This window comes from Lethenteron reissneri, chromosome 14 (assembly GCF_015708825.2).
Source record: "Lethenteron reissneri isolate LAM-NWPU_2019-01 chromosome 14, ASM1570882v1, whole genome shotgun sequence".
Taxonomy (NCBI): Eukaryota; Metazoa; Chordata; class Hyperoartia; order Petromyzontiformes; family Petromyzontidae; genus Lethenteron; species Lethenteron reissneri.
Genome location: NC_083792.1, coordinates 7,415,461 through 7,442,645, shown reverse-complemented (window position 1 = coordinate 7,442,645; position 27,185 = coordinate 7,415,461). Strand labels below are relative to the sequence as shown.

General features: G+C 54.0%; 1 protein-coding gene across 6 annotated transcripts; it reads right to left on the bottom strand.

The window, feature by feature from the left end:
* Positions 1-5: 5 nt before the first annotated feature.
* MOK (MOK protein kinase) lies at positions 6-24,833 on the bottom strand. Of its 6 annotated transcripts, none has more exons than XM_061551429.1 (13): positions 24,212-24,833; positions 16,611-16,725; positions 15,594-15,683; positions 14,800-14,870; positions 14,086-14,164; positions 13,626-13,674; positions 12,937-13,118; positions 12,460-12,561; positions 6,688-6,891; positions 4,803-4,926; positions 3,545-3,591; positions 3,361-3,447; positions 6-1,173 (listed from the first exon to the last, which is right to left on the bottom strand). In XM_061551429.1, exons 1-13 carry the CDS (start codon positions 24,276-24,278, stop codon positions 1,086-1,088), a joined length of 1,305 nt encoding a protein of 434 aa, XP_061407413.1. In that variant the 5' UTR covers positions 24,279-24,833; the 3' UTR covers positions 6-1,085. The 6 variants fall into 6 exon arrangements, with proteins under 6 accessions (XP_061407413.1, XP_061407414.1, XP_061407409.1 ...); XM_061551430.1 differs by having other exon boundaries at positions 3,545-3,588; XM_061551425.1 differs by having other exon boundaries at positions 7-1,173; positions 3,361-3,591.
* Positions 24,834-27,185: the final 2,352 nt, after the last annotated feature.

Here is a 27,185-nt window from a genome sequence, read left to right as displayed (position 1 = left end):
CTACCGAATCCATTATGGGCCCCGCGCCCAACCTCATCCGCCCCCTTCCACTGCCCAGGTGCCCCCCGAAAGACTCGGAATCGGCATCGATGATCGCAGCTCCCAGCGGTGTCGTTCACGCCGCGGCCGTGACCGACTTGGGATGAAATCTTCACAATCTCCGCGGGGCCCCTTCACTCGGAGGAATTTATCTGAGGATGAGTTTCATCCGTGAAGAGTTTTTAGCTGGGATTATTATTTGATTAAAATTGTAATAGACTACTTTTTTTGGTTGTCGATTTTAAAAAGTGACGGGGCCACTCTCGTGTACTTTCTGCCCGACGAAGGCAGGAAACCCCCGATAAGCCACGTCCAGCGTGACACGACTAATGGTGTCAATTACTTAACAAAGCCCCGCTCGTCACCATCTGTCCAGTGGCACACATGAGGACAGAGGTGAGGCTTTTTGCACCTATTTTCATGTACATGTAATCCCATTAGCTGAGTAATCGAGCCAATAAACTTGATAAAGTAATCTGTTAAATAATCAGATTACAGCTCAGCTCTGTGGTGTAACTGCGAGGAGTTGTGCTGCCCCAGCGCCTCCCGTGGTCTGCAGCACCCTGTGGACCAGGTCTCCCTTGGAGTCCCAATTGCTGCGGTGCTGGAGAAAGTTTCGTAAGGGTTGGGAGAAAACTCACCAATGTCACCTCCCCCAAACCACAACGGAAAACCACCCAAGTGATGAGAGCGGTTCAGTGACTGATGGTCAGGTGAGTACGACCACTTGTGTGGTTCCACCTGACCCTACCACCGCTGGCGCACCCTGCTGAACCGTGGGGGTGGGGGGCTACAGCAGCTGGCGCACCCTCCAACCCTCAACCGGCAGAGTCCACAGCCCATCACTGGGCACAGCCGCTCATCCATCGCTCGTGCTGCTTCGGTTCCCCCGCCTGAGTTGGCAAACCGCCTGGGAGCTTCGTCGCTCGGCCGCGCTGATGGCGCCCTCTCATGGCGACGTGAGGCTCAGCGGCTGTGGTCGTGAGACGTGGGATCCTGGGGGGCACCCGGGTTCCCTGATCACCCCCGGGAGGGGGATCCGAGGGTTAGCAGAAGCGATCAGTGGTACTTCCCCCCGCGACGTGCCATGGAGGGCAGAGGGTAGTGGATTCCCAGGCGCTCTGCATGCTCGGCCTGGGGAGACAGGTACCATGGGTGAGACAGGGATCATGGTGAGACAGGGATCATAGACACGGGGACCATGGAGACACGGGCATCATGGGGAGATACGGGGACCATTTTAAGACACGGAGACCATGCTAAGTCACGGGAATCATGGGGAGACACGGGGCTCATGGGCAAATACGGAGATCATAGACGCGAGCGCCGCCCAGCTCGGGTTACCACCTGTCCAGGTTTGACTCGGACAGTCCGGGAATTGGCATCTGATTTGTGTTCAGCTGGCAGGAACTGATTTGTACCGAGACCTGGTTCGATTTGTAGTCGGTGCTCACTCATTCACTCGCTCACCCAATCACCCCCTTTACTAGACTTTCAAGCACTGCCGCCTATGACAACCAGGTATGCATGGCGAGTCACCCTTTTGAACACGAATTGCAGACTCAACCCCCGTCTGTCTTCCGAGGTTGGGCGCATTGCGGATGATTTCCAAGTACCGTACGAGATTGCATCAAGGGTAATTGGTAGCTTGTCACGTGCTGCCCCATACATTCATTGGTGGTGGGCATAGAACGTCTATTGCAATCGTAGCCATCTCGCTCGCGTGTGATCATCGCGCCCCCTGGTGGCCGACCACCTTCACGCCTCTCGCTGTACGCGACTCAAAAAAATTAACCCGTAAAAAACAAAGTTTTTCACTATACATCCTTTATATGCGTGTTCAATGGGCCACAACCCAGCCCACATTGGTCTTTAAAACGGGCGGCTAGAGTCCTCTCGTCCTCTGGCTTGAGATGGCTGCCACCTATGAGCCAGATGATTGCCTGCCACCATTAAGCAATTGGTAATTAAATATAAAAAAAAAAATCCTAAAAAGTGTAAAATTTTGGAAAAAAATTTCACGAAAATAAATTGTCACGCACAACGAGTCTGTGTGCAAAATGTCAGCTCGATTGGATCACGGGAAGTGGGTTAAAAAACGACCGAAAGATTTGCACGGTCGTAAGCAAGCAAGCAAGCGAACTTAATATAAAGGATTTAAAAAGCAGCAATTCGCCCGCCCTTCTCAACTCCCTTCCGTTCCTCTATTAAATCCTCAACCTCCTATCTATTGCCCATTCTCTTCCTTCACCCTCCACTCATTCCCGTCCCTCCCCGATAGCCCTTTCGTGATCCCTAAGTACTCCCTCGATTGCTGCTGTCACTCATTCCTCAACCCCTGCAGTACACCCCCGTCGACTCCAGCATCGTGTCCGTTCTGTAAGCGATGTCACGAAGCGCCTTAAGTGAAGGCGCTCTTTCCATGAAATGTAATTATACACGTGTCAGTCCGAATATAATAAATCTAAATAACGGTGTTTTACCCATCCCCCCCGCTGTTGTGTCGTCGACAACTGGCATCTAATTCCCCGAAACAAACGTCACGAATGGAGATAAAAGTTACAGAGAACGATAGAAGAACGTCGTAAAGAAGGCGATAAAGTGGGGCTCAAGATTAATCCAGTTCGAGCACAAACAAAAGTCACCCACAAGAAGTTTGCGAGACACATGGAGATATTTGTCTAGAGGGGCACCAACTGGACAATGAAGCAGAATGTTAGTACTTGGGACGGCTATCGTGAGCTGACTGCGATCAAGATGAAAATTACTGATTGGTCATTACACACAGCAGCAATCGTCGCTCACATGGCCATGAGGAATGGCAGCCCAAACTAACAACAGAGTGGCGGCCAAAGCAAGAAACGTGCCCTGGAGGACGTCAAATGCGGAGATGGAGCGACAAACGTCAGCTCTCGCGCGAACCCCAATCGGTTCGATGCATTACAGGACCGGGACGAATGATGGCGGTGGCTTGGGGAGGCATTCATCCAGCAGTGGATAGCTCATGGCTGTTGATAATGATGATAAACTTTTTATTTTACCAGCTAAGTCCCACTGAGTTATAGAAATCTTTTTCAGAAGTGACCTGGCCGACAAATGATACTTCAACAAAGTGGACATTTCGAGCAGCCACCACGTTCGTTCAAGGCAAGTTGGGTCTAAATGTGGAGTGAGGACCCGGAGAAAAATCCACGGGGATCGAGAACACGCGAACTCTCTCTCAGAGCGCCTGCATCCCTCTTGCAGAGGTGGAGTCAACGTCTCACCAACGGACTCCCCGGGGTCCCGCTGCGCGCTCGCTCACCTTGCGCGCTCGCTCACCTTGCGCGCCTGCGCCTGCAGCGTGGAGAGGTGGATCCCCGACCCCGAGGCGTGCAGCGGGGGCAGCGGGGGCAGCCGCAGCGGGGGGGCGACCCCCCCGACGCGCAGGCGCGACAGGGGCAGCCCGTGGAAAGCGGAGGCCGACGAGAAGCTGCTTTCGGGGGGGCCGCCCCCCCCGCGGGGGTGCGACACCGGCACAGCCAGTCCCCCCTGCGCCTGGAACCGCTTCTGCTGGAGAATGTCGGGGGGTGGGTGGGGGGGGGGTTGTGGGTGAGACGGAGAGATGCAGAGTGGTGGTGGCGGCGGTGGTGTTTGTGCGAAACGAACGCGCAGGTTTTCTAAGCCGCTATTTTGATTCAAAATAGATTTTTGGGTCAGGCAACTTAATGATCCGGATCAATCTGTGTCGTGAGACCCTCCACCACGCGACATTGCCAAACAAATTAAATCGTCACGTCTACAAGCGGTAGAAAACGCTCCAATTAATTATTACTGTTTCGGCTCACCCCGGTGAGTTCAAGAACAAGTCTTACAATCGGTAATTGTACGTTTGCTATTCGAGCACTCGGGCTGTCGCGAAGGTGCCGTGTTTACAGCTCACTCGAGCCGACTGCAGAGCTGGCTCCGAGTTGGTGACCGGCAGTGAGTTCCACATAGATGGGCCACACACACCGCAGAGGAGTGTGACTGAGTAGGTGGGTGAGTAGGTGGGTGGGTAGGTGAGTGAGTGGGTGGATGGGTTATTGGACGAGTGAAGAGGTGAGTGGTTGAATGAGTGGGCGAGTGAGTGAAAAAGTGATTAGTTGGGCGAGTGGATGGGTGAGTGAGTGGATGGGATCGTGCGTAAGTGAGTGAGATGGAAAGTAAGTGGATGACGAAGTGGGTAGGACATGTGGTTGGCCAGTGCACTCTCCCCTTCCTCTCCTCGTGTTGCTTGTCGCCACCTCAGACGAGGAGGTGGCAGTACAGCAAGCGGGGTTCGTGGACACCGTCTGTGCGGACCTGTGAGTGCAGCTGACCCCTCGTTTGCACGGTGGGAGTTTTCTCCGGGCCCGCCAGTTTTTTTCCCCACGTGTAAAACCACTCATTGCAAAGGATCGTCCAAACATCCAGACGTGGCAGCATGTACGTGTGTATGTGCCGAGCTTCTTTCGCGCCGTACGTAGCCAACCGTGCTCATGGGAGGCGCGGGGGAGGGCAGAGCCCTCCTGAACAGGAGTCTCTCCCAGACAAATACGCAGCGTTCCTATTTAAATAAGACGTTGGCAAGATACATTAACGATTACAAATGGCCAAAGCAATTCAATTTAGCCCCTATCTCGTGATTGAGATGCATTTACCAATTACGTTGGATTGTGTAAGATCAATATAAATTAGAAACGTTATGCAACTAGACGTTTAAATAACGCGTGATTTAGATGCTGTCCCGTGTGCACACGCACCCGGCGGGGTATGGGTTTGGCGGCGCTGATCCAGGGGAGCGACGCAGCCTTCGCCGGGGGGTCCTCCTTTAGCCCCAATGGGGACAGGGGGCCGTAGACCCCCATGGGATGGCGCTCCGGATCCCTGTAAGAGGGGGCAAGGGGAGGAGGGCTCCTTGGTTACGTGGATCGCTGGCATGGAGGAGGAGGAGGGGGGGAGGTCAGGGCAGTTGTGGTGGGGGGCTAGGGTTAGGGAGCTGGGGTGGATGGAGGAGTTGGGTAGACGAGGGGGGGGGCTGTCGTCCTCAGCATTGCCAGGAGGACGCTGCAGCTCCACTCCCCAAGTGCTCTCAGCGTGGGCGGCTCCCACAAGGAGAGGCACGGGGAGGGAGATGGGGGAGGTAGGGAGGGTGCCCTGCCTCCAGCAGGTAGTTGATGTGTGTGTGTGTAAGTGTGTGAGCGTGTACGTGTGTGAGTGTGAATAAGTGTGTATTATTGCTCACTAATAGCACTTTCCCCAACAGTTTGTTGGTATGAGTATGCATGCGTTTGTGTATGTATATACATTACGTGTGTGTACCTCTGTGAAAGGAGCCGTAGTGCAACGGTTAGTGCACTTCACTACGAACTCAGCGACCCGAGTTCGATTCCTGCTCATGGCCAGCACCAGTGAAGATTATCTGAACCGGTCATGGGCCTCTCCTAAGTCGACTCAGCTTCAAATGAGTACCTGGTATGGTGTGTAAAATCATTGTCACTAGGAAAACAATAGCGGTCGGGCGTTGTGCTGGCCACCCATCCCCTCGTGCGCAGTGCCAGCCTACAGAGGTGCTTGCTAACAGCACTTGCCCCGACAGTCTGTAAAGGCTATATGGGGGATCTTTTTCTTTGTCTTTTGTGCAAGAGAACACTGTGTGCAAGCTGCCTGACCTGTCAGTACACACAAAGCTACGAGTCCCATGATCAGGAACAGCTGCGTTGGCTGGAAACATTCTGGCTGGTCTGCCTTTGTTCCATTTTGGGTTGAACCAGACTGGATTGTGTGAGAACGTTGCGGGTCCTTGACAGATCTGGACACCGTCCAATCAGTGAGCTCCTCTGGCAGGCGATGCTGCATTCGCTGGATCATATAACCCGTGTGCCACGTGTGAGTGAGTGGTGATGGTGTCTATGTATGGGTGATGTTGGTATGATGTTATGTAATGGTATGATGATTCTCGATTTGAAGTTTTCGTGACTGCAAGGATCCATACTCTTTGGTTTTTTCGGTAAAGTCACGTAGGTAGAAAATATAAATAAATTAAAAATGAAAGCAAATATTTTTTTTATTTTCTACCTACGTGACTTTACCGAAAAAAACTAAGAGTATGGTATGATGATGTTATGGGATCTTAGTGATGTTTGCTGATGATGTTAAGCCGTGCCCTAGCTGTGGCTCGCTCACTGCTGTGTGTGTGAATGATGTTTGTTGTTTGTATAATGTTGGCGATGGTGCTGGCGGTTGTGTGAGCTGTGCCCTATCTGCGCCGACTACTCGCTTGATCACCGCTGTGTGTGTGTGCGAGTGATGTATGTTGCCAGTATGATGTCAGCGATGTTGCTGGCGATGGATGTGAGCCGTGCCCTATCTGCACCGGCTAGCTCACTCACCGCTATGTGTGTGTGTGATGTGCGCTGCTAGTTTGATGTTGGTGATGGATGTGAGCCGTGCCCTATCTGCACCGGCTTGCTCACTCATCGCTATGTGTGTGTGTGATGTGCGCTGCTAGTTTGATGTTGGTGATGGATGTGAGCCGTGCCCTATCTGCCCCGGCTGGCTCGCTCACCGCTATGTGTGTGTGGGTGTGTGGGTGATGTGCGCTGCTAGTTTGATGTTAGCGATGTTGGTGATGGATGTGAGCCGTGCCCTATCTGCGCCGGCTGGCTCGCCGAGCGCACGCCCGTGAAGAACGCGTGCCGGAGCGCCGCCTTGGCCGAGAGCCGCTCCTCGGGGTCGTAGGTCAGCATGGCGGCCATGAGCTGCGTGGCCTCGGCCGAGGCGTGCGGCACGAGCCGGCTCAACCCCAGCCCCTTCTGGGAGGGGAACTCCAGGCCCAGGCCACGGCTCTTACTGCAAGAGGGTGGAGGGGAGGGGGGGGAGTCACGGACCAGAATGACAAAGGGGGGTAATAATGATGATATGTTTTTGAGCTAACAAAATTATGTTTGAGTGTATGTTGAACTTCTTTCGCACCGTACGTAGCCAACCGTGCTAGGGAAATACAACAAATTAAAAACATGGATTGTGTCTCCTTCACTTATCTGTCTCTCCAGGTAAATACATATATAAAGTGTTTTTCTTACGCAAACCAATCGGTTACGCACGGTCTCTGGCAGTTCGCTAGCATTGATTCAAGCGAGCCCGGTTCTGCGGATGAGACACTGTGGGTTGAAACCGCTCCGGAGTTTTGCCTCTCCTCAACCAATGCTGCTGAGGGCCGGCATGGCACGCAAGGAGTGGTGTGGCCTGAACAACCCCCGACTGCATTTGTCTCCCCAGTGTCGTTATTTTACACACTGCACCTGATACTCACTACGACTAAGCCGACCTAGGGGAGGCCCAGGAACAGTTCAGATATTTCGCAACTGGTCATGAGCAGGAATCGAACTCGTGGCACCGGGTTCTTAGTGCAGTTGGCTAACCATTGCCCGACACTGCTGCTCCTGGTCAACGTCTAGGCAGCTGAGCAAACCCACGGGCTGACATGCGGCCGAGCCCGAAGCCTGCATGGGATCGGTGTTTCGCGTCTCTGTGGGATGTTGATATGGCCCAAATGTTGTACATTCGGCCACTTCTTGGTTCTTTCTCCCCGACAGATCTGGTCTTCACCTGAGGACGGCTGCTTGCGTTGTGGCCGAAACGTCGTGAGAATTATTTTATTATGTTTTATTTTATTATGTCCATTCTACGTGACTTTACCGAAAGAACCAAGAAGATGAATCCCTGCAGTCAGGAAAGCTTTAAATCGAAAAATTCGCCCACTTGTTGCAGAGGTTCGCGGTTCAAATCTGGCAGGCCACCCAAGTTATCACTGCAGGTGTAATTTACTCGATACATTTACGCAATTTGCTTCGCAGTGGACGTTAACGATCCAGTGACTTCATTTAGACTTGAAACATTATCAGCCAATGACTCAATTAGGATTACACACTGCGAAATCCCCCCACCCTCCCACCTCTACTGTGACGCTACTACACGCTGCGTCTGTCAAACGCAGCAGCGCCTTCCTGCTGATCGCCCTGCGCGCTCCAAGAACCACAGCGCCAGACGTTACAACAACAACCACATCATTATTATCGCTCTAGCATTACCGGGGTTGTCTTTTTTTTTTATCTTGGCCGCGCTCAATTTCTCTGCCGGGGCGATCGGAACTTTACGAGCAGAACGTAAATCCCGACGTGCACGGCGACGAGGAAAGATAACGAGATGCACAACAACGAGAATGTGAACCAAGTCGCCGACACGGGCGCCAGGCAGCGCGCCGACAGATGAACGAGAGGAGTTGAAAAGCTGGGCGGCAGCGCAGCGGGAACACTCGTGCCTCTCAGCTGGAGTAGTCTGGGTTCGGTGCCTAACTAGGACGCCTGCCTGTGTGGAGTTTGTATGTTCTGCCCCCCCCCCCTCATTCCCCTTGTTCTGCATGGGCTTCCTCCAGGTTCTCCAGTTTCCTACCATAGCTGAGAAGACAAACCGTAGCGCTGATATTGGCCGAAACATCCCAATGCTAGAAACGTCACCTGAACATTATTGGGATCACGCGCAGCTTCAAACACCCCCCCCCCACCCCCTCCATCCCTCCACCCCCTCCACCCCCCCACCCCATCCACCCCCTTTACCCCCTCCACCCCCCCACCCCATCCACCCCCCACTCCCTCCATGCCCCCACCCCCTCCACCCCTCTACCCCCTCCAACCCCCCACCCCCTCCACCCCTCTACCCCCTCCAACCCCTCCTCCACCCCCCACTCCCTCGATCCCCCCACCCCCTCCACCCCTATACCCCCTCCATCCCTCCACCCCCTCCACCTGCCAACACTTTTCAGAACCCTCCTGAAATAGAGGTGAGACCCCAGTAAGGCTTTCTTGGGTAAACAAGCGGAATGTTAATAAAATAATAAAATAAAATTGTGTACAAATACAGAACAGCTTTTGTTATCCAATATACACAGATAGACATACAACTATTTTCATAGAGTACACACACAACGACTATGATAGACAAGGCAGACAAAGATTCCTGCATGTAACCTTCACATACATTTGGGGCAAGTGCCGTTAGCAACCACCTATGAAGGCCGGCGCACACACCCACGCTGCACTATTGTTACGGAGTGCACACAGACACAGCTATTGTTATGGACTACAACAACGATCGCCGTTCACCACTCAGCGGCGGTGATGTTGCCACGGCGATTGCGCCAGGCTAGGTGCACTTTGAGGCTACGTAAAGTGTCGAAGGCTCGCTGGCAAAAGATGATGGGACGGACCAGAGACAAAGATCCCCCGTGTAGCCTTAACAGACTGTTGGGGCAAGTGCTGTTAGCGAGCACCTATGAAGGCCGGCAAAGCACACGAGGGGGTGGGTAGCCAGCACCACGCCCGACCGCCTTTGTCTCCCTAGTGGCGATGTTTACGCATCGCACCAGGTACTCATTTGAGGCTAAGTCGACCTAGGGGAGGCCAAAGACCGGTTCAGATAATCGCCACCGGTGTTGGCCGTGAGCAGGAATTGAACTCTGGTGGCCAGATTCGTAGCGCTCACCGCTACGCCCCCGTCTCCACGCGACAGACCCCACGTAGACGCACGCACAGGTAACACGATTGGGAAATGCGTCGAAAACGAATGCGTTTCAGGAAACACAGCAGAGAGTAAAGTGGGAAAAGCAAAACAAGTCGATAAAACACAACAACAACACCAGGACGCATCGCCGCGTCTCAGGAGTGGTCCACGTGACAGGGATCGTGTCACCCTATGGCTTCTGCTTTTGAGCCGTCTGTCATCAAGTTCTCTTCTTGTGGGCCACGCGGATCTCTTTCTCTCTCTCTCTCGCCCGGGTCTGAGCTCCTGTCTCCTCGCATCCCCAGGTCAAGTTTCAACATTCACGTTTATTTAGTTTCACCCGGTTGAGAACTCAAGAGACCCGCGGAGTCGACGAGTGGGCAGACCGACCGGGTCACCGAAATGACAAAATAAAAATCGTAAACTCTTTGGTTCTTTCGGTAAAGTGACGTAGAAAGAAAAATAGATTAAACAATAGCATGCGACGTTTCGATTGCAACACAAGCAATCATCATCAGGTACAAATGAAGGAGAAAAAAACATAGTAAACTTAGAAATCTAATGCAATACAACACAACATACAAGTCGTACAACAAAGCAGCACACGAAAAACAACCAACTACAAATCGTAGACAATTCTACGAATACATATTTGTGTTTTTTTGGGTGAGGCCACGTGGTAGTTTTTATGCCGGAATCCTTGGCATCAGCCCGCCACGACCCGACAGGATTGTCACATAAACGTGACATAAATCACCTTACTCGACCTCTAACCCTGCAGCAACACATTCAGTTCAGAGATAACTGATCGCCGTTTACTCTGTAAACAAGACACGGCGCTAATTGAGCCAGCTGACAGAGTTATAAATCAAGCGCACCGTTCTCAGCCCGCTAAACTAATACAAGATAACGCGAGCACTCAATGCGATGGAACCTCCTCCTTGTTAACCCCGTGGACCTGGGGACTTCTATCCTGCGACCTCGCTAAGATTCCCCGACTCAGCGTGGCCGATATGGGTCCTGGTGTTCGGAATTAAATAGGGCCCGGCTGGCCCCCCCTTACCCCCCCCCCCATCTCCTACCCCCACCCCCATCCTATGACACCCCACCACCACCCTCTTCCAAGCCCAGCGACCGTGGGGGTCCCAGTGTAGTTTATTGGTTAGCATAGGTGAGGAGTGCAAAGTCCAAATGCTCACAAAGCCAAGCAGCCAGCAGCAAACAGCACTACTGTATTATCAAAGTTGTAATAGATACGGGTGTGGAACACGTTTCTTGATTTGAGCCAGGATCTTCTTGGTTCTTTCGGTAAAGTCACGTAGAAGGGAAATAATAAAATAATAAAAATAAAACATAATAAAATTATTCTCACGACGTTTCGGCCACAACGCAAGCAGCAAATTCATTCAGACGCTGTCTTCCAGACAGACCTGTTCTTCACCTGAGGACGGCTGCTTGCGTTGTGGCCGAAACGTCGTGAGAATTATTTTATTATGTTTTCTTTTTATTATTGTATTATTTCCCTTCTACGTGACTTTACCGAAAGAACCAAGAAGATGAATCCCTGCAGTCACGAAAGCTTTAAATCGAAGGTTGAGCCAGGATATTGTTGTAAGAGCTTGGGGAGAACAGACGACGATGGTGATGATGATAGGAGGGGATTTACAAAGTGGAACGGTGCGAGGGAGGAGGCAGAACGAGAAGTGCCGTGACTTGCAGTGTGGTGAGTGGGGTTGTAAGTGAGTGAATGGGTGAGTGGGTGGATGAGTGATCTGCAGCGTTGTGGTTGAACACAGTGCGGATGAAACAGTCACTTTGGTTGCACCGCCTGCACTCTGCACAGCCGCGCCGCTGCTCAAAGTCCGCGTTTCCATTACAACCTGTTCCGTGAGGCCCCGAATAACATTACACTTGGCAGCAATGAGCTATTTAGCCGCTGCTAATCTCTCAATTGTTCTGTGTTATCGTGCCTCCGGATTACGACTGGGTCGCTTAGTGCTTCGTTAGGTCGTGCCACCACTGAAAGCCGCTATCAGAAATAAGGCTGCAGTCACGAAAGCTTTAAATCGAAATTTAATGTTGTTGTTGCTGAGGGGTTGGGCCTTGAGGCCAGGTCCACATCTCTGCGATCTGCTGCGTAACCAAAACTCGCCCTCAAATCATCGCGGTAACTTGACGCTGTCTGCAACTGCTTTGTCCACATCTCGGCGAGTAGTTGCGTGACGAGGGGCGTGGTGTCGGGGCGTGGCTACACAGTCTAGCCACGCTCCTTTACCGCATAGCCTCTACCCCCCACCACGTCTCGGATCGTAGCAACCAATCACAGTTTCGATTTAAAGCTTTCGTGACTGCATGGATTCATCTTCTTGGTTCTTTCGGTAAAGTCACGTAGAATGGAAATAATAAAATAATAAAAATAAACATCATTAAATAATTCTCACGACGTTTCGGCCACAACGCAAGCAGCCGTCCTCAGGTGAAGACCAGGTCTGTCGGGGAGACAGAGTCTGAATGAAAAATGACGCTGTCTCCCCGACAGACCTGGTCTTCACCTGAGGACGGCTGCTTGCGTTGTGGCCGAAACGTCGTGAGAATTATTTTATTATGTTTCATTTTTATTATTTTATTATTTCCAACCAATCACAGGTCGCACACGTGCACTTCGTGATGGAACGCGTCACGGACGTGCGCAGGTGGCACACGCTTGAGATATCGTCAACACGTAATCAATTCTGTTGTGTGCAACCAAGTTGCATGCAACCCGATTGCTCAGTTGCCCTCCGCCCCCCCCCCCCCACCTCTTTGAGAGGTGCGGGTGGCGAGGCTCGGGGGGGGGGGAGTTGTGCATGAGGCTCTCACCTCCTCATCTTGTTGAGCAGGGCAGCGGTAGGGGTTCCCAGGACCTCGTGGATCTTTGAGATCTGATCCACCTCGTTCGCTCCCGGGAAGAGTGGCTGCAGACTGAGGAGGAGTACATGGCAGAGTGAAGGGGTGTGCGTGCACAGTGTGTGTGTGAGTGGGGAGTGGTGGTGTGGCGGTTAGCACGCTGCTCTACGAACCTGAAAACCCAAGTTTGATTCGCGCTCATGGCCACCAGCAGTGACGATTATCTGAACCGGTCCTGGGCGTCCCCTAGGTCGACTCAACCTCAAATGAGCACCTGATGTGTAAACATTGCCACTGGGGAGACAAAGGCGGCCGGCCGTGGTGCTGACCACCCACCAACTCGTGTGCCGTACCAGCCTTCACAGGTGCACGCTAACCGCACTCGCCCCAACAGTCTGTTGACGTCTACAGGCGGGAGATCTCTGTACAGGTGTGTGCCACGCGGCTCACCTGGTGATCTCGTAGAAGACGCAGCCAGCGCTCCACACGTCCATGGCGAGGCCGTAGTGTCCGTCGGTGAGGAGGCACTCGGGCGCGCGGTACCAGCGCGTCGAGATGTACTCCGTGAAGGGCGGCCGCGCGAATGCGCTCTTGCACGAACCGAAGTCCGCCAGCTTCAGCACCTCGTTCTGCTGCCCGACACGACTCCGGCGTGACCCCGACGACGTGGCGACCCCAGTATGAACCCGGCATGACCCCGGCGCGACCCCGGCGCGACCCCGACGCGACCCCGACGCTCAACAAAAAAAATATCAACAAAATTCCAACATTGAACATGACCCCAAGCATGACCCCAAGCATGACCCCAAGCATGACCCCAAGCATGACCCCAACAAGACACGACCCAAAGCATGACCCCAACATGACCCTGACACGACCCCGACAACACAAAAATCAACATAACCCCAACGTCGGACACGACCCCAGCGTGACCCCAATGAGGAAGCGAGCCAGGGGGGGGGGGCCGTACCCGAGCCGTCCTAGCGCGCGTACGCCCCCCCCCACCCCCTGTCTCGCCCCCCCCCCCCCACCCCTGTCTCGCCCCCCTAAGCGAGCTCGCTCAGCTTGGCCCGGACCGCCGTCGTCAACAGCCGCCGTGAGGCCACGGCATTAAATGTGCGCGAGTGTCCGTGCCTCACCTTGATGAGGATGTTCTCTGGCTTCACGTCGCGGTGGAAGATGCCGTTCCTACAAGGGGCATGGGGGGGGGGGGAGGAGAATCAGGGGGCGGGGGGCAGAGGAGAGGGAATGATGTGAGTGCCTGTTCGAGTAGGGGGATCAGCTGTGCTCACCTGTATGTGCTCACCTGTATGTGCTCACCTATAGTCACCTGTGCTCATTGGTGCATTTTCACTTCAGTTCATTCAACTGTCCTCGCTCACCTGCGAATCATTACCTATGCCGCTCACCTGTGCATGATCACCTATGCTCACCTGTGCAATATTATGTTATCCTTTGTGCACTCACAAACGCTCACCTGTGCCCGTACTTGTGTGTACTCACTTATGCTCACCTAAGCTCACTCACCTGTGCTCACCTGTGCATGCTTACCTGTTCTCACCTGTGAGTGGCTCCCTGTGCGTGACTACCTGTGCTCACCTGTGCATGTAGTCAAGAGAGCGGCACAGCTGCTGCATGTAGCTGCGAATCCTCCCTTCTGGCAAGAAGTTTCTCCGATCTGAAGGTGAGGGGTGGAAGTGGGGACAGGGGAGGGGGTGGGGGGAAGAGGGTTAGGAGCAGGGATAAACACATTCCTGCGGAGGGAGCTAGTAGCAACGTTGGGTTTCTCGGTCAATGGCCTGCAGGGTCAACGGCGGCGTGGTGTATTCCGCAAATATGGCCGACTGTGAGGGCAGGCACAAGCCGGCGTGAGTAGGTTAAACGTTGAGTTTTATAAGGGCACCACGGGGTGACCAGCCCCTCTCCACCCAGCCCCTCCCCACCCTCCCCTCTCCACCCAGCCCCACCCCTCCCATTTTTGGATGCACGACGGACGGACGGACACAATAATCCCATGTGGGCTGGTGTAACCAGGAGGTTCCTACCAGTAAAAAATGTATAATTGAATATTTTCCGAGCCACTGGTTGGTTGATTGTCGTAGAAGACACGTGACTGCCAGCCACAGCTATAGCGAGGGGCATACTGGATGTGGTGTGCAGGGTAAGGACATTTTTCCCCAGATCGCCTGACCCAGACAGACCCCCCCCCCCCACCCCGACTGATATTAAACTCGAGTGAGCGGTCATGGTGAGTTAGTGGTGAGTGAGTGGATGAGTGGTACGTAGTGAGCGAGGGGTGAGTGAGTGGCTCACCTCGGATCAGCTCGTACATGTTCATGTCCATGAGTTCGCAGATCAGCGCCAGAGTCCCCGACTTCTTATCGCTGCCAGAGAACACGTGACACGCGCAGACGCACGGGTGACACGCGGGTAACCGAAGTCGTTCAGTCGACAGGCAGGTGACACACAGTCATCATACCAGTGACACAGGTAACAAGAGTAACACAGGTGACAGGTGACATGCAGGTGATGCGTGCAGGCACTCGGGTGACACACACAGATGCCACGTGCACGCTTAAATACATACTTGTCTGTACAAGTCACTCGATGTGTTTAGAGATGCAGTGAAGGGAGGATGTGAGGATGGCTGGTGAAGGATCATGATAAGGTGATGATGATGTGATGATGGATGATGGGAGGATGTGAGGATGGCTGGTGAAGGATCATGATAAGGTGATGATGATGTGATGATGATGTGATGATGGATGATGGGAGGATGTGAGGATGGCTGGTGAAGGATCATGATAAGGTGATGATGATGTGATGATGGATGATGGGAGGATGTGAGGATGGCTGGTGAAGGATCATGTTAAGGTGATGATGATGTGATGATGATGCATGATGGGAGGGTGTGAGGATGGCTGGTGAAGGATCATGATAAGGTGATGATGATGTGATGGATGATGGGAGGATGTGAGGATGGCTGGTGAAGGATCATGATAAGGTGATGATGATGTGATGATGATGATAATGGATGATGGATGATGATGAAGGATGCTGACAATGGTGTGGTGGTGATGATAAAGATGTGAGGATGGCTCACTCACTAGAGAACCTCATGCAGCTGCACGATGTTGGGGTGGGAGCCGAGGCGTCGCATGGCCTGCACCTCGCGCAGGCCGTTCACACTCTCCTGGCTGCACAAAAACAGCCGGGAGCGGGGTGTCGAGCAGGAGAGCGCACGCGTGAGTGAGTCGGTGAGTAGGTGATTGAGTGAGCGACTGGGTGGGTGAGGTAGTGAGTGGGTAATTGGGTGAATGAGTGGGTGAGTCAGCAGGTGACGGATTTGCCGATTAGGCGAGTGAATGGGTGAATAGGTGAGTGAGTGAGTGAGTAGGTGCATTAGTGAGTGAATTAGTGCATGGGTGAGTGCGTAGCTGCTTGAGTGGGTAAGTGAGTGGGTAAGCGAGTGGGTGAGTGGGTAAATTAGTGAGGGAGTGGCTGATTGAGTGAGTAGCTGAGTGGGTGGGTGAGTGAGTGGGAAAGTGTGGGAGTGAGTGAGTATGTGAGTGAGTGGCTGATTGAGTGGGTGAATGAGTGAGGGAGTGGCTGATTGAGTGAGCAAGTGGGTGGGTGGGTGAGTGAGTGGGCAAGTTGGGGAGTGAGTGGGTGAGTGCGTGGCTGATTGAGTAGGTAAGTGAGTAAGTGAGTGAGTGAGGGAATGGCTGATTGAGTGAGTGGGTGAGTGAGTGAGTGGGTGAGTGAGTGAGTGGGTAAGTGAGTGAATGGCTGATTGAGTGAGCGGATGAATTAGTAATTGGCTGACTGAGTGAGTGGGAAAGTGAGTGAATGGCTGATTGAGTGAGTGGATAAGTGGGTGAATGATTGAGGGAGTGGCTGAGTGAGTGAGTGGGTGAGTGGCTGAGTGGGTGAGTGGGTGAGTGAGTGGGTGAGTGGCTGAGTGGGTGAGTGGCTGAGTGGGTGAGTGGCTGAGTGGGTGAGTGAGTGGCTGAGTGGGTGAGTGGCTGAGTGGGTGAGTGAGTGGGTGAGTGGCTGAGTGGGTGAGTGGGTGAGTGGCTGAGTGGCTGAGTGAGTGGGTGGGTAAGAAGGTGAGAGATCCTCGCCTGTCGTATCGCTGCTTGAGTCGCTTGCAGGCGTAGTAGGCGCCGTCGCGCAAACTCTGGCACTTGAGGACCTCCGAGAAGGTTCCCTCGCCCTTGCGTCCCAGCAGCCGGTAATCTGTGATGTCACCATCATCATCAGTAACATCATCATCAGTAAGATCATCATCAGCAACATCATCATTAGTATCATCAGCATCATAATCAGCAGCAGCATCATCATCAGCAGCAGCAGCATCAGCAACATCATCATCATCAGCAACATCATCAGTATCCTCATCATCAGCATCATCATAATCAGCATCATCAGGAACACCATCAGCAGCAGCATCATCAACAGCAGCATCAGCAACATCATCATCAGAAACATCATCATTATCCTCATCATCAGCATCATCAGCATCACCATAATCAGCATCATCAGCATCATCATCGGCAACATCACCCTCAGCAACATCATCAGCAATAATAGCAATGTGTCGTTAAACCCGCCACCACCCGACACAGCCAATTAGTAAGGTTTGTCACGTAAACAGAATACTGTATAGCCACGTTGTTACTTGTACAGCACACCGGTGTGTTGGAAAGCAAAGCCACAACATTTACAATCTGAGTACGACGTTTCGCCAGTAATTATACCGAGCTTCATCAGGCGACAGCAACATCATCAGCAACATAATCATCATCAGCAGCAGCAGAATAAACATCATCTGCATCATGGGGATCATCAGCAGCAATATCAACATCATTATCAGGAGCAGCAATATCAGCTGCTGCATTAGCTGCATTAGCAGCAGCAGCTTCAACAACAACATCATCATCATACCTGTGAGGCAAACACAGGTGACGAGTATGTGTCTGTTTCACTCACTCACACATCACCATCATCAGCAGCAGAAACATTACCTACATCATCACTACCATCATCGTCAGCAGCAGAAATTCCATCAGCAACGCTGTCGTCATCATCATCATCATTAATAATTATCACGAGTCGCAGAAGCAGCGTTATGCAAACAGCTGTGGCCGTAGGTGTGACCGCCTAACCAGGTGAACCCCTTTACCAGGTGAAGCTCCTCACCAGGTGAAGCCCTCACCAGGTGAGCCCCTCACCAGGTGAACCCCTCACCAGGTGAACCTCCTCACCAAGTGAACCTCCTCACCAAGTGAACCCCTCACCAGGTGATCCCCTCACCAGGTGAGCCCCTCACCAAGTGAGCACCCTCACCAAGTGAGCACCCTCACCAGGTGAACCCCTCACCAGGTAAACCCCTCACCAGGTGAACCCCTCACCAGGTGAACCTCCTCACCAAGTGAACCCCTCACCAGGTGAGCCCCTCACCAGGTGAGCCCCTCACCAGGTGAGCACCCTCACCAGGTGAACCCCTCGCCAGGTGAACCCCTCGCCAGGTGAGCCCCTCGCCAGGTGAACCCCTCACCAGGTGAGCCCCTCGCCAGGTGAGCCCCTCGCCAGGTGAGCCCCTCGCCAGGTGAGCCCCTCGCCAGGTGAGCCCCTCGCCAGGTGAGCCCCTCGCCAGGTGAGCCCCTCATCAAGTGAACCCCTCGCCAGGTGAGCCCCTCATCAAGTGAACCCCTCACCAGGTGAGCCCCTCGCCAGGTGAACCCCTCGCCAGGTGAGCCCCTCGCCAGGTAAGCCCCTCATCAAGTGAACCCCTCGCCAGGTGAACCCCTCACCAAGTGAACCTCTCACCAGGTGAACCTCCTCACCTTGCAGCACGTTCATGACCCCGTCCGCTCAGGGCCCTCAGGGGGACTCGGGTCACCCAGGCCCCGGCATTGCGTCCCACGAGCGGTGAGCTCCCGGGGTCTCCTAGGGGGTCTCCCAGGGGGTCTCCTAGGGGGTCTCCTAGGGGGTCTCCTAGGGGGTCTCGTTTAGTTTTTTTATTTCGGGGGGGGGGGGCGAGGGGGCTGTCGGGTTCTTTGGGCCTCTGTGGGTTTCTGGGGGTATGCACAATTATATGGGGGGTACTCTGTAATTCCCTAGGTCTCTTTGGGTCGGGGGGGGGGGAGGTCTTACAACAGTGTCAAGGGCTCTCCCGTGCACTACGAGGGGCTATTCATGGTCTCTGGAGGCTAGAGGGATCAGCTTGGGGTCTGTAGGGATATCCCGCCGTCTCCGGGTTCTCTGGAAATCATCAGGGCCGTCTAGGAACGTTGGGGGTCTCCGGGAGTCTCTGAGGATCTCTAGGGATCTACAGGGATAGCCCAGGCGCTGGAGGGGCTCTCTAGGGGTCTCTGTGATGTCTGTGGACCTTACAGAGGTGTCTGGGATGTTTAAGGGGCTATGGGGGTCTCTAGGGGGACTCTGGGAATCTCACGGAGACTTGAGGGGTTCTTGGAGTCTTCAGCCCGGGGGGATCTTTGCTGTTTTTCCGTTGGCCCTGGCAACCAGACGCCGCGCGTCACGTGACTCCTCCTGCCCCCGCGCCCAACCCCCCACACCTCCCTACCCCCCACCTGTGTCTCACTCACTCACTCACACACACAGGTACTCATCACCTGTGTCTCACTCACTCACTCACACACACAGGTACTCATCACCTGTGTCTCACTCACTCACTCACACACACAGGTACTCATCACCTGTGTCTCACTCACTCACTCACACACACAGGTACTCATCACCTGTGTCTCACTCACTCACTCACACAGGTACTCATCACCTGTGTCTCACTCACTCACTCACACAGGTACTCATCACCTGTGTCTCACTCACTCACTCACACAGGTACTCATCACCTGTGTCTAACACACACTCACACAGGTGCCTCTCACCTCACTCACACTCACACAGGTGCCTCTCACCTCACTCACTCACACACACAGGTGCCTCTCACCTCACTCACTCACACACACACACAGGTGCCTCTCACCTCACTCACTCACACACACACAGGTGCCTCTCACCTCACTCACACTCACACAGGTGCTTCTCACCTCACTCACTCACTCACACAGGTGCCTCTCACCTCACTCACACACACAGGTGCCTCTCACCTCACTCACACACACAGGTGCCTCTCACCTCACTCACTCACACAGGTGCCTCTCACCTCACTCACACACACAGGTGCCTCTCACCTCACTCACTCACACTCACACAGGTGCCTCTCACCTCACTCACTCACACACACACACAGGTGCCTCTCACCTCACTCACTCACACACACACAGGTGCCTCTCACCTCACTCACACTCACACAGGTGCCTCTCACCTCACTCACTCACTCACTCACTCACACAGGTGCCTCTCACCTCACTCACCCACACAGGTGCCTCTCACCTCACTCACACACACAGGTGCCTCTCACCTCACTCACTCACACAGGTGCCTCTCACCTCACTCACACACACAGGTGCCTCTCACCTCACTCACACACACAGGTGCCTCTCACCTCACTCACACACACAGGTGCCTCTCACCTCACTCACACACACAGGTGCCTCTCCCCTCACTCACACACACAGGTGCCCCTCACCTCACTCACACACACAGGTGCCTCTCACCTCACTCACACACACAGGTGCCTCTCACCTCACTCACTCACACAGGTGCCTCTCACCTCACTCACACACACAGGTGCCTCTCACCTCACTCACTCACACAGGTGCCTCTCACCTCACTCACACACATAGGTGCCTCTCACCTCACTCACTCACACAGGTGCCTCTCACCTCACTCACACACACAGGTGCCTCTCACCTCACTCACACACACAGGTGCCTCTCACCTCACTCACACACACAGGTGCCTCTCACCTCACTCACACACACAGGTGCCTCTCACCTCACTCACACACACAGGTGCCTTTCACCTCACTCACTCACACAGGTGCCTCTCACCTCACTCACACACACAGGTGCCTCTCACCTCACTCACACACACAGGTGCCTCTCACCTCACTCACACTCACACAGGTGCCTCTCACCTCACTCACTCACTCACTCACACAGGTGCCTCTCACCTCACTCACACACACAGGTGCCTCTCACCTCACTCACACACACAGGTGCCTCTCACCTCACTCACACACACAGGTGCCTCTCACCTCACTCACACACACAGGTGCCTCTCACCTCACTCACACACACAGGTGCCTCTCACCTCACTCACACACACAGGTGCCTCTCACCCCACTCACTCACTCACACAGGTGCCTCTCACCTCACTCACTCACACACACAGGTGCCTCTCACCTCACTCACTCACACACACAGGTGCCTCTCACCTCACTCACTCACTCACACAGGTGCCTCTCACCTCACTCACTCACTCACTCACACAGGTGCCTCTCACCTCACTCACACACACACAGGTGCTCCTCACCTCACTCACTCACTCACACAGGTGCCTCTCACCTCACTCACTCACTAACTCACACAGGTGCCTCTCACCTCACTCACTCACTAACTCACACAGGTGCCTCTCACCTCACTCACTCACTAACTCACACAGGTGCCTCTCACCTCACTTCACAAACACACACAGGTGCCTCTCACCTCACTCACTCACACACACAGGTGCCTCTCACCTCACTCACTCACACAGGTGCCTCTCACCTCACTCACTCACTCACACAGGTGCCTCTCACCTCACTCACACACACACAGGTGCTCCTCACCTCACTCACTCACTCACACAGGTGCCTCTCACCTCACTCACACACACAGGTGCCTCTCACCTCACTCACTCACTAACTCACACAGGTGCCTCTCACCTCACTCACTCACTAACTCACACAGGTGCCTCTCACCTCACTCACTCACTAACTCACACAGGTGCCTCTCACCTCACTTCACTCACACACACAGGTGCCCCTCACCTCACTCACACACTCACACAGGTGCCTCTCACCTCACTCACTCACTCAGGTGCCTCTCACCTCACTCACTCACTCACACAGGTGCCTCTCACCTCACTCACTCACACACACAGGTGCCTCTCACCTCACTCACTCACTCACACAGGTGCCTCTCACCTCACCCACTCACACACACAGGTGCCTCTCACCTCACTCACTCACTCACACAGGTGCCTCTCACCTCACTCACTCACTCACACAGGTGCCTCTCACCTCACTCACTCACTCACACAGGTGCCTCTCACCTCACTCACTCACTCACACAGGTGCCTCTCACCTCACTCACTCACTCACTCACACAGGTGCCTCTCACCTCACTCACTCACTCACACAGGTGCCTCTCACCTCACTCACACACTCACACAGGTGCCTCTCACCTCACTCACTCACACACACAGGTGCCTCTCACCTCACTCACACACACAGGTGCCTCTCACCTCACTCACTCACACACACAGGTGCCTCTCACCTCACTCACACACACAGGTGCCTCTCACCTCACTCACACACACAGGTGCCTATCACCTCACTCACTCACACACACAGGTGCCTCTCACCTCACTCACACACACAGGTGCCTCTCACCTCACTCACTCACACACACAGGTGCCTCTCACCTCACTCACACACACAAGTGCCTCTCACCTCACTCACACACACAGGTGCCTCTCACCTCACTCACTCACACACACAGGTGCCTCTCACCTCACTCACTCACACAGGTGCCTCTCACCTCACTCACTCACTCACACAGGTGCCTCTCACCTCACCCACTCACACACACAGGTGCCTCTCACCTCACTCACTCACTCACACAGGTGCCTCTCACCTCACTCACTCACTCACACAGGTGCCTCTCACCTCACTCACTCACTCACACAGGTGCCTCTCACCTCACTCACACACACACACAGGTGCCTCTCACCTCACTCACTCACACACACAGGTGCCTCTCACCTCACTCACACACACAGGTGCCTCTCACCTCACTCACACACACAGGTGCCTCTCACCTCACTCACTCACACACACAGGTGCCTCTCACCTCACTCACTCACACAGGTGCCTCTCACCTCACTCACTCACTCACACAGGTGCCTCTCACCTCACCCACTCACACACAGGTGCCTCTCACCTCACTCACTCACACAGGTGCCTCTCACCTCACTCACTCACTCACACAGGTGCCTCTCACCTCACCTACTCACACACACAGGCGCCTCTCACCTCACTCACTCACTCACACAGGTGTCTCTCACCTCACTCACTCACTCACACAGGTGCCTCTCACCTCACTCACTCACTCACACAGGTGCCTCTCACCTCACTCACTCACTCACACAGGTGCCTCTCACCTCACTCACTCACTCACACAGGTGCCTCTCACCTCACTCACTCACACAGGTGCCTCTCACCTCACTCACTCACTCACACAGGTCCCCTTCACCTCACTCACTCACACAGGTGCCCCTCACTCACTCACTCACACAGGTGCCTCTCACTTCACTCACTCACACACACAGGTGCCTCTCACTCACTTACTCACTCACACAGGTGCCTCTCACTTCACTCACTCACTCACACAGGTGCCTCTCACTTCACTCACTCACACACACAGGTGCCTCTCACTCACTTACTCACTCACACAGGTGCCTCTCACCTCACTCACTCACTCACACAGGTGCCTCTCACCTCACTCACTCACTCACACACACAGGTGCCTCTCACCTCACTCACACACACAGGTGCCTCTCACCTCACTCACACACACAGGTGCCTCTCACCTCACTCACACACACAGGTGCCTCTCACCTCACTCACTCACACACACAGGTCCCCTTCACCTCACTCACTCAGACAGGTGCCCCTCACTCACTCACTCACACAGGTGCCTCTCACTTCACTCACTCACACACACAGGTGCCTCTCACTCACTTACTCACTCACACAGGTGCCCCTCACCTCACCTCACTCACTCACACAGGTGCCTCTCACCTCACTCACTCACTCACACAGGTCCCCTTCACCTCACTCACTCACTCACACAGGTGCCTCTCACCTCACTCACTCACTCACACAGGTGCACCTCACTCACTCACTCACACAGGTCCCCTTCACCTCACTCACTCACTCACACAGGTGCACCTCACTCACTCACTCACACAGGTGCCCCTCACCTGCGCGTGGCCCGTATATTTGAATGATTCCCGAGTTCCGCGAGTCTCTGTAGCACAGCCATGGGAATCTCAGAAAACCACTCTTCATGGTCCACGAGCCCAGAGCGCATCTCTCACCTGTGTGGTAACTCACCTGGCGGTACCACCTATAAAGTCTCAACTAGTTTTCGTCATGTTACCAGGTAAGGCTCATGAAGCTGTGTAGCTCTGTTTCAGAAGCGACCTGGCCATCACAAATGATCGCGCAACAAAGTGGTCCATCACGTGGATATTTATAACAGGAGCCAAAGACTCTAAACGCGTGGTGGTGTTGATTCTAAATGTAGAGGGAAAAACCCGGAGCACACGGTAAAAAAATCCACGCGATCACTGGGAGAAAGACACGCAAACTGCAAATATACAGCAGCAGGCGTCAGGGTCGGGATCGAACCCACGACCTCCTGCGTACCAGGCGATGTAGTAAACATCTCGACAGCGTGGCGCCCGCATGTGAAACATGTTTCGCTGCTAAATCGTGTCTGTGCGTGTCCCCACGAGTCCTCACCTTGGCTGCGAGCATAGTTCGCGAAACTTATGTCCGCGTCGAGTCTGAAGCGCCGTTCCACCACCATAGCTCCCAGTGAGTCTCCCTGAGTCTCTCTGAGTGTCCTTCAGCCTCTCCTAGTGTCTATGAATTTCCCTCCGTCTCTCTGAGTCTCCCTGAGTCTCTCTGAGTCTCTCTGAGTCTCTCTGAGTGTCCCTCAGCCTCTCCGAGTGTCTATGAATTTCCCCAAGTCTCCCCGAGTCTCTCTGAGTCTCTCTGAGTATCCCTGAGTCTCTCTGAGTGTCTATGAATTTCCCCAAGTCCCCCCGAGTCTCTCTGAGTCTCTCTGAGCCTCCCTGATTCTCTGTTGTCTCCCTGACTCTTCCCTCAGCCTCTCCGAGTGTCTACGAATTTTCCTCAATCGCCCCGAGTCACTCCGAGTCTCTCCCCGCGTTGTCCTTAGGGACTCAGAATCTCTCCCAGTCCCTGTCCTAACAAAAAAGCAATCACCCTCTTGGGGTCTTCCCTATTCCTAAGGTCCCCTCTACGTTCGCGACCCCAGTAATTCCGAGATCCCCTCGATATCCCTCAACCCTCGGGTCCCCACTGTGCTCGCATCCCCTCCTCCTCCTCCTCGTCCTTGAGTGCTGCACAAGCGCTTCTAAAGTTGGGCGCGGCCCTATAAGAGGAGGGGGGGGGGCAATAGGTGGGGGGCACCGAGGGGAGGGGCTCGGTTCCCCCTCCCCCTTGCCCCCCCCCATCCCCGCGTGGGATGGAATCGTGTTCACGGTAACGCATTCCACCACGCGCGCTCGTCCAGAATTTATCACCATCATCATCATGACATTCATCATCATCGTGTTATCATTCATCGCCTTCATCATCATCACCGTCATCACAATCCTCACCAGCAGCAGCAGCAGCATCATCATCATCGTATTATCATCATCGCCTTCATCATAATCACCGTCATCACAATCCTCACCAGCAGCAGCATCATCATCATCGTATTATCATCTTCGCCTTCATCATCATCACCGTCATCACAATCCTCACCAGCAGCAGCAGCATCATCATCATCATCATCGTATTATCATCTTCGCCTTCATCATCATCACCGTCATCACAATCCTCACCAGCAGCAGCAGCATCATCATCATCGTCGTGTTTTTTATTGCTGCGCTCGTTTACTCAGGAAAATCCTCACCCGAGTCTCGTGGCCCCCTATTTTTGAGGAGGGTCCTGGCCAAGTTTTCACAGCAGCAGGAGGAGGGGGGGGGCGATGATTGCCAGATTCTAATTGAGTCTCATTTTGCGGTGTCTTTTTTAAATATGTGGCACGTTTGTACCTTGACGCCGGCACACGATGGCCTACTCTTGCGAATCACATCACGGGAGTTAGATCGAGTAACGTATAAATGTGTCGTCAAACCCGCCACCACCCGACACAGCCAATCAGTAAGGTTTGTCGCGTAAACAAAACGTGCCAATTGGTTGCCACTTCAGCACACCGCGTGTGTGTTGGAGAGTAAACCCACAACATTAACAACAACAAAAACCCTTTTATTATGGTTAACATTGGTCGCGAAAGCCTACGGGATCTTTAACGTCCACTGTGCAGTAGACGGCGCGTATTTGTATGGATCATAATACACGCGCCGCATTAATCTGGGCGGCCGCTGGGTTCGAGCCGTGAACTTCTGCAACAAGCAATGAATGCGCTACCGCTGGGCTGATTCGCCGTGATCCGCTGGGGCAGCGTTGTGCCCAGAGTCGCCAGAATCTTCGTCATCACCATCACCACCACCATCACCACCACCATCATCATCACATCCACCATCGTCATTTTCAAAGTGAACGTGGTCTGCATGAGCGAAGCAGCAGGTCTCGTGCGGGTGAGATTAGGTGAGCAGCGCCTCACCTCACCCCTCACCTCGCTTGACCTCTCAGCCGACCCTTCACCTGACATCTACTGGACATCTGTGAAAGAGAGCTTTATAGCTCATCGGATTCCTCCCGTATAAATAAATATTCTGATTCTGACATCTCTCTTGACCTCTCACCTAACCCCTCACCTAACCGAACCCCACCCCTCACCTCACCCAACGCCTCACCTGACACCTCAACTGACCCTTCACCTAGCCCCTCACCTGACCTCTCACCCTACCTGACACCTCGCTTCACCTGACCCCACCTATCACATAATATGACATCTCACCTGATCCCTCACCTCACCACACACCTAGCCCCTCACCTGATCCCTCACCTCACCACACACACACCTAGCCCCTCACCTGATCCCTCACCTCACCACACACACACACACCTAGACCCTCACCTCACCACACACACACCTAGCCCCTCACCTGATCCCTCACCTCACCACACACTCACTCCTAATCCCACACCTGATCCCTCACCTCACCACACACACACACACCTAGCCCCTCACCTGACCTCTCACCTCACCACACACACACCTAGCCCCTCACCTGATCCCTCACCTCACCACACACTCACTCCTAATCCCACACCTGATCCCTCACCTCACCACACACACACACACCTAGCCCCTCACCTGACCTCTCACCTCACCACACACACACCTAGCCCCTCACCTGATCCCTCACCTCACCACACACTCACTCCTAATCCCACACCTGACGTCTGAACTCACCTGACCCCTCACCTCACTCTCCTCACCGCACGCCTTACCGCTCGTTGTTTATTATGAGTCGGTGCGAGGAGGCGGGGGGGTGGTAGAGATGTGAGGGGAGGGGGCAGTGGAGGGGTGAAGGGGTTAGTGGGGGGTGTGAGAGGGGAGGGGGGGGCACCACGGGGGGTCGCAATGGTGAGGTCAGCGAGGCGCGCGCCAAGTGCGCGTGAGTGATGTAACACCACGTGCTCCCGGAATAGCGCGTGCGTCAGCTCGGAGGAGTGGGGGGGTGAGGGGGTGGATGTGAGAGGGGTGACCCCCCCCCTCCATTGATACCTG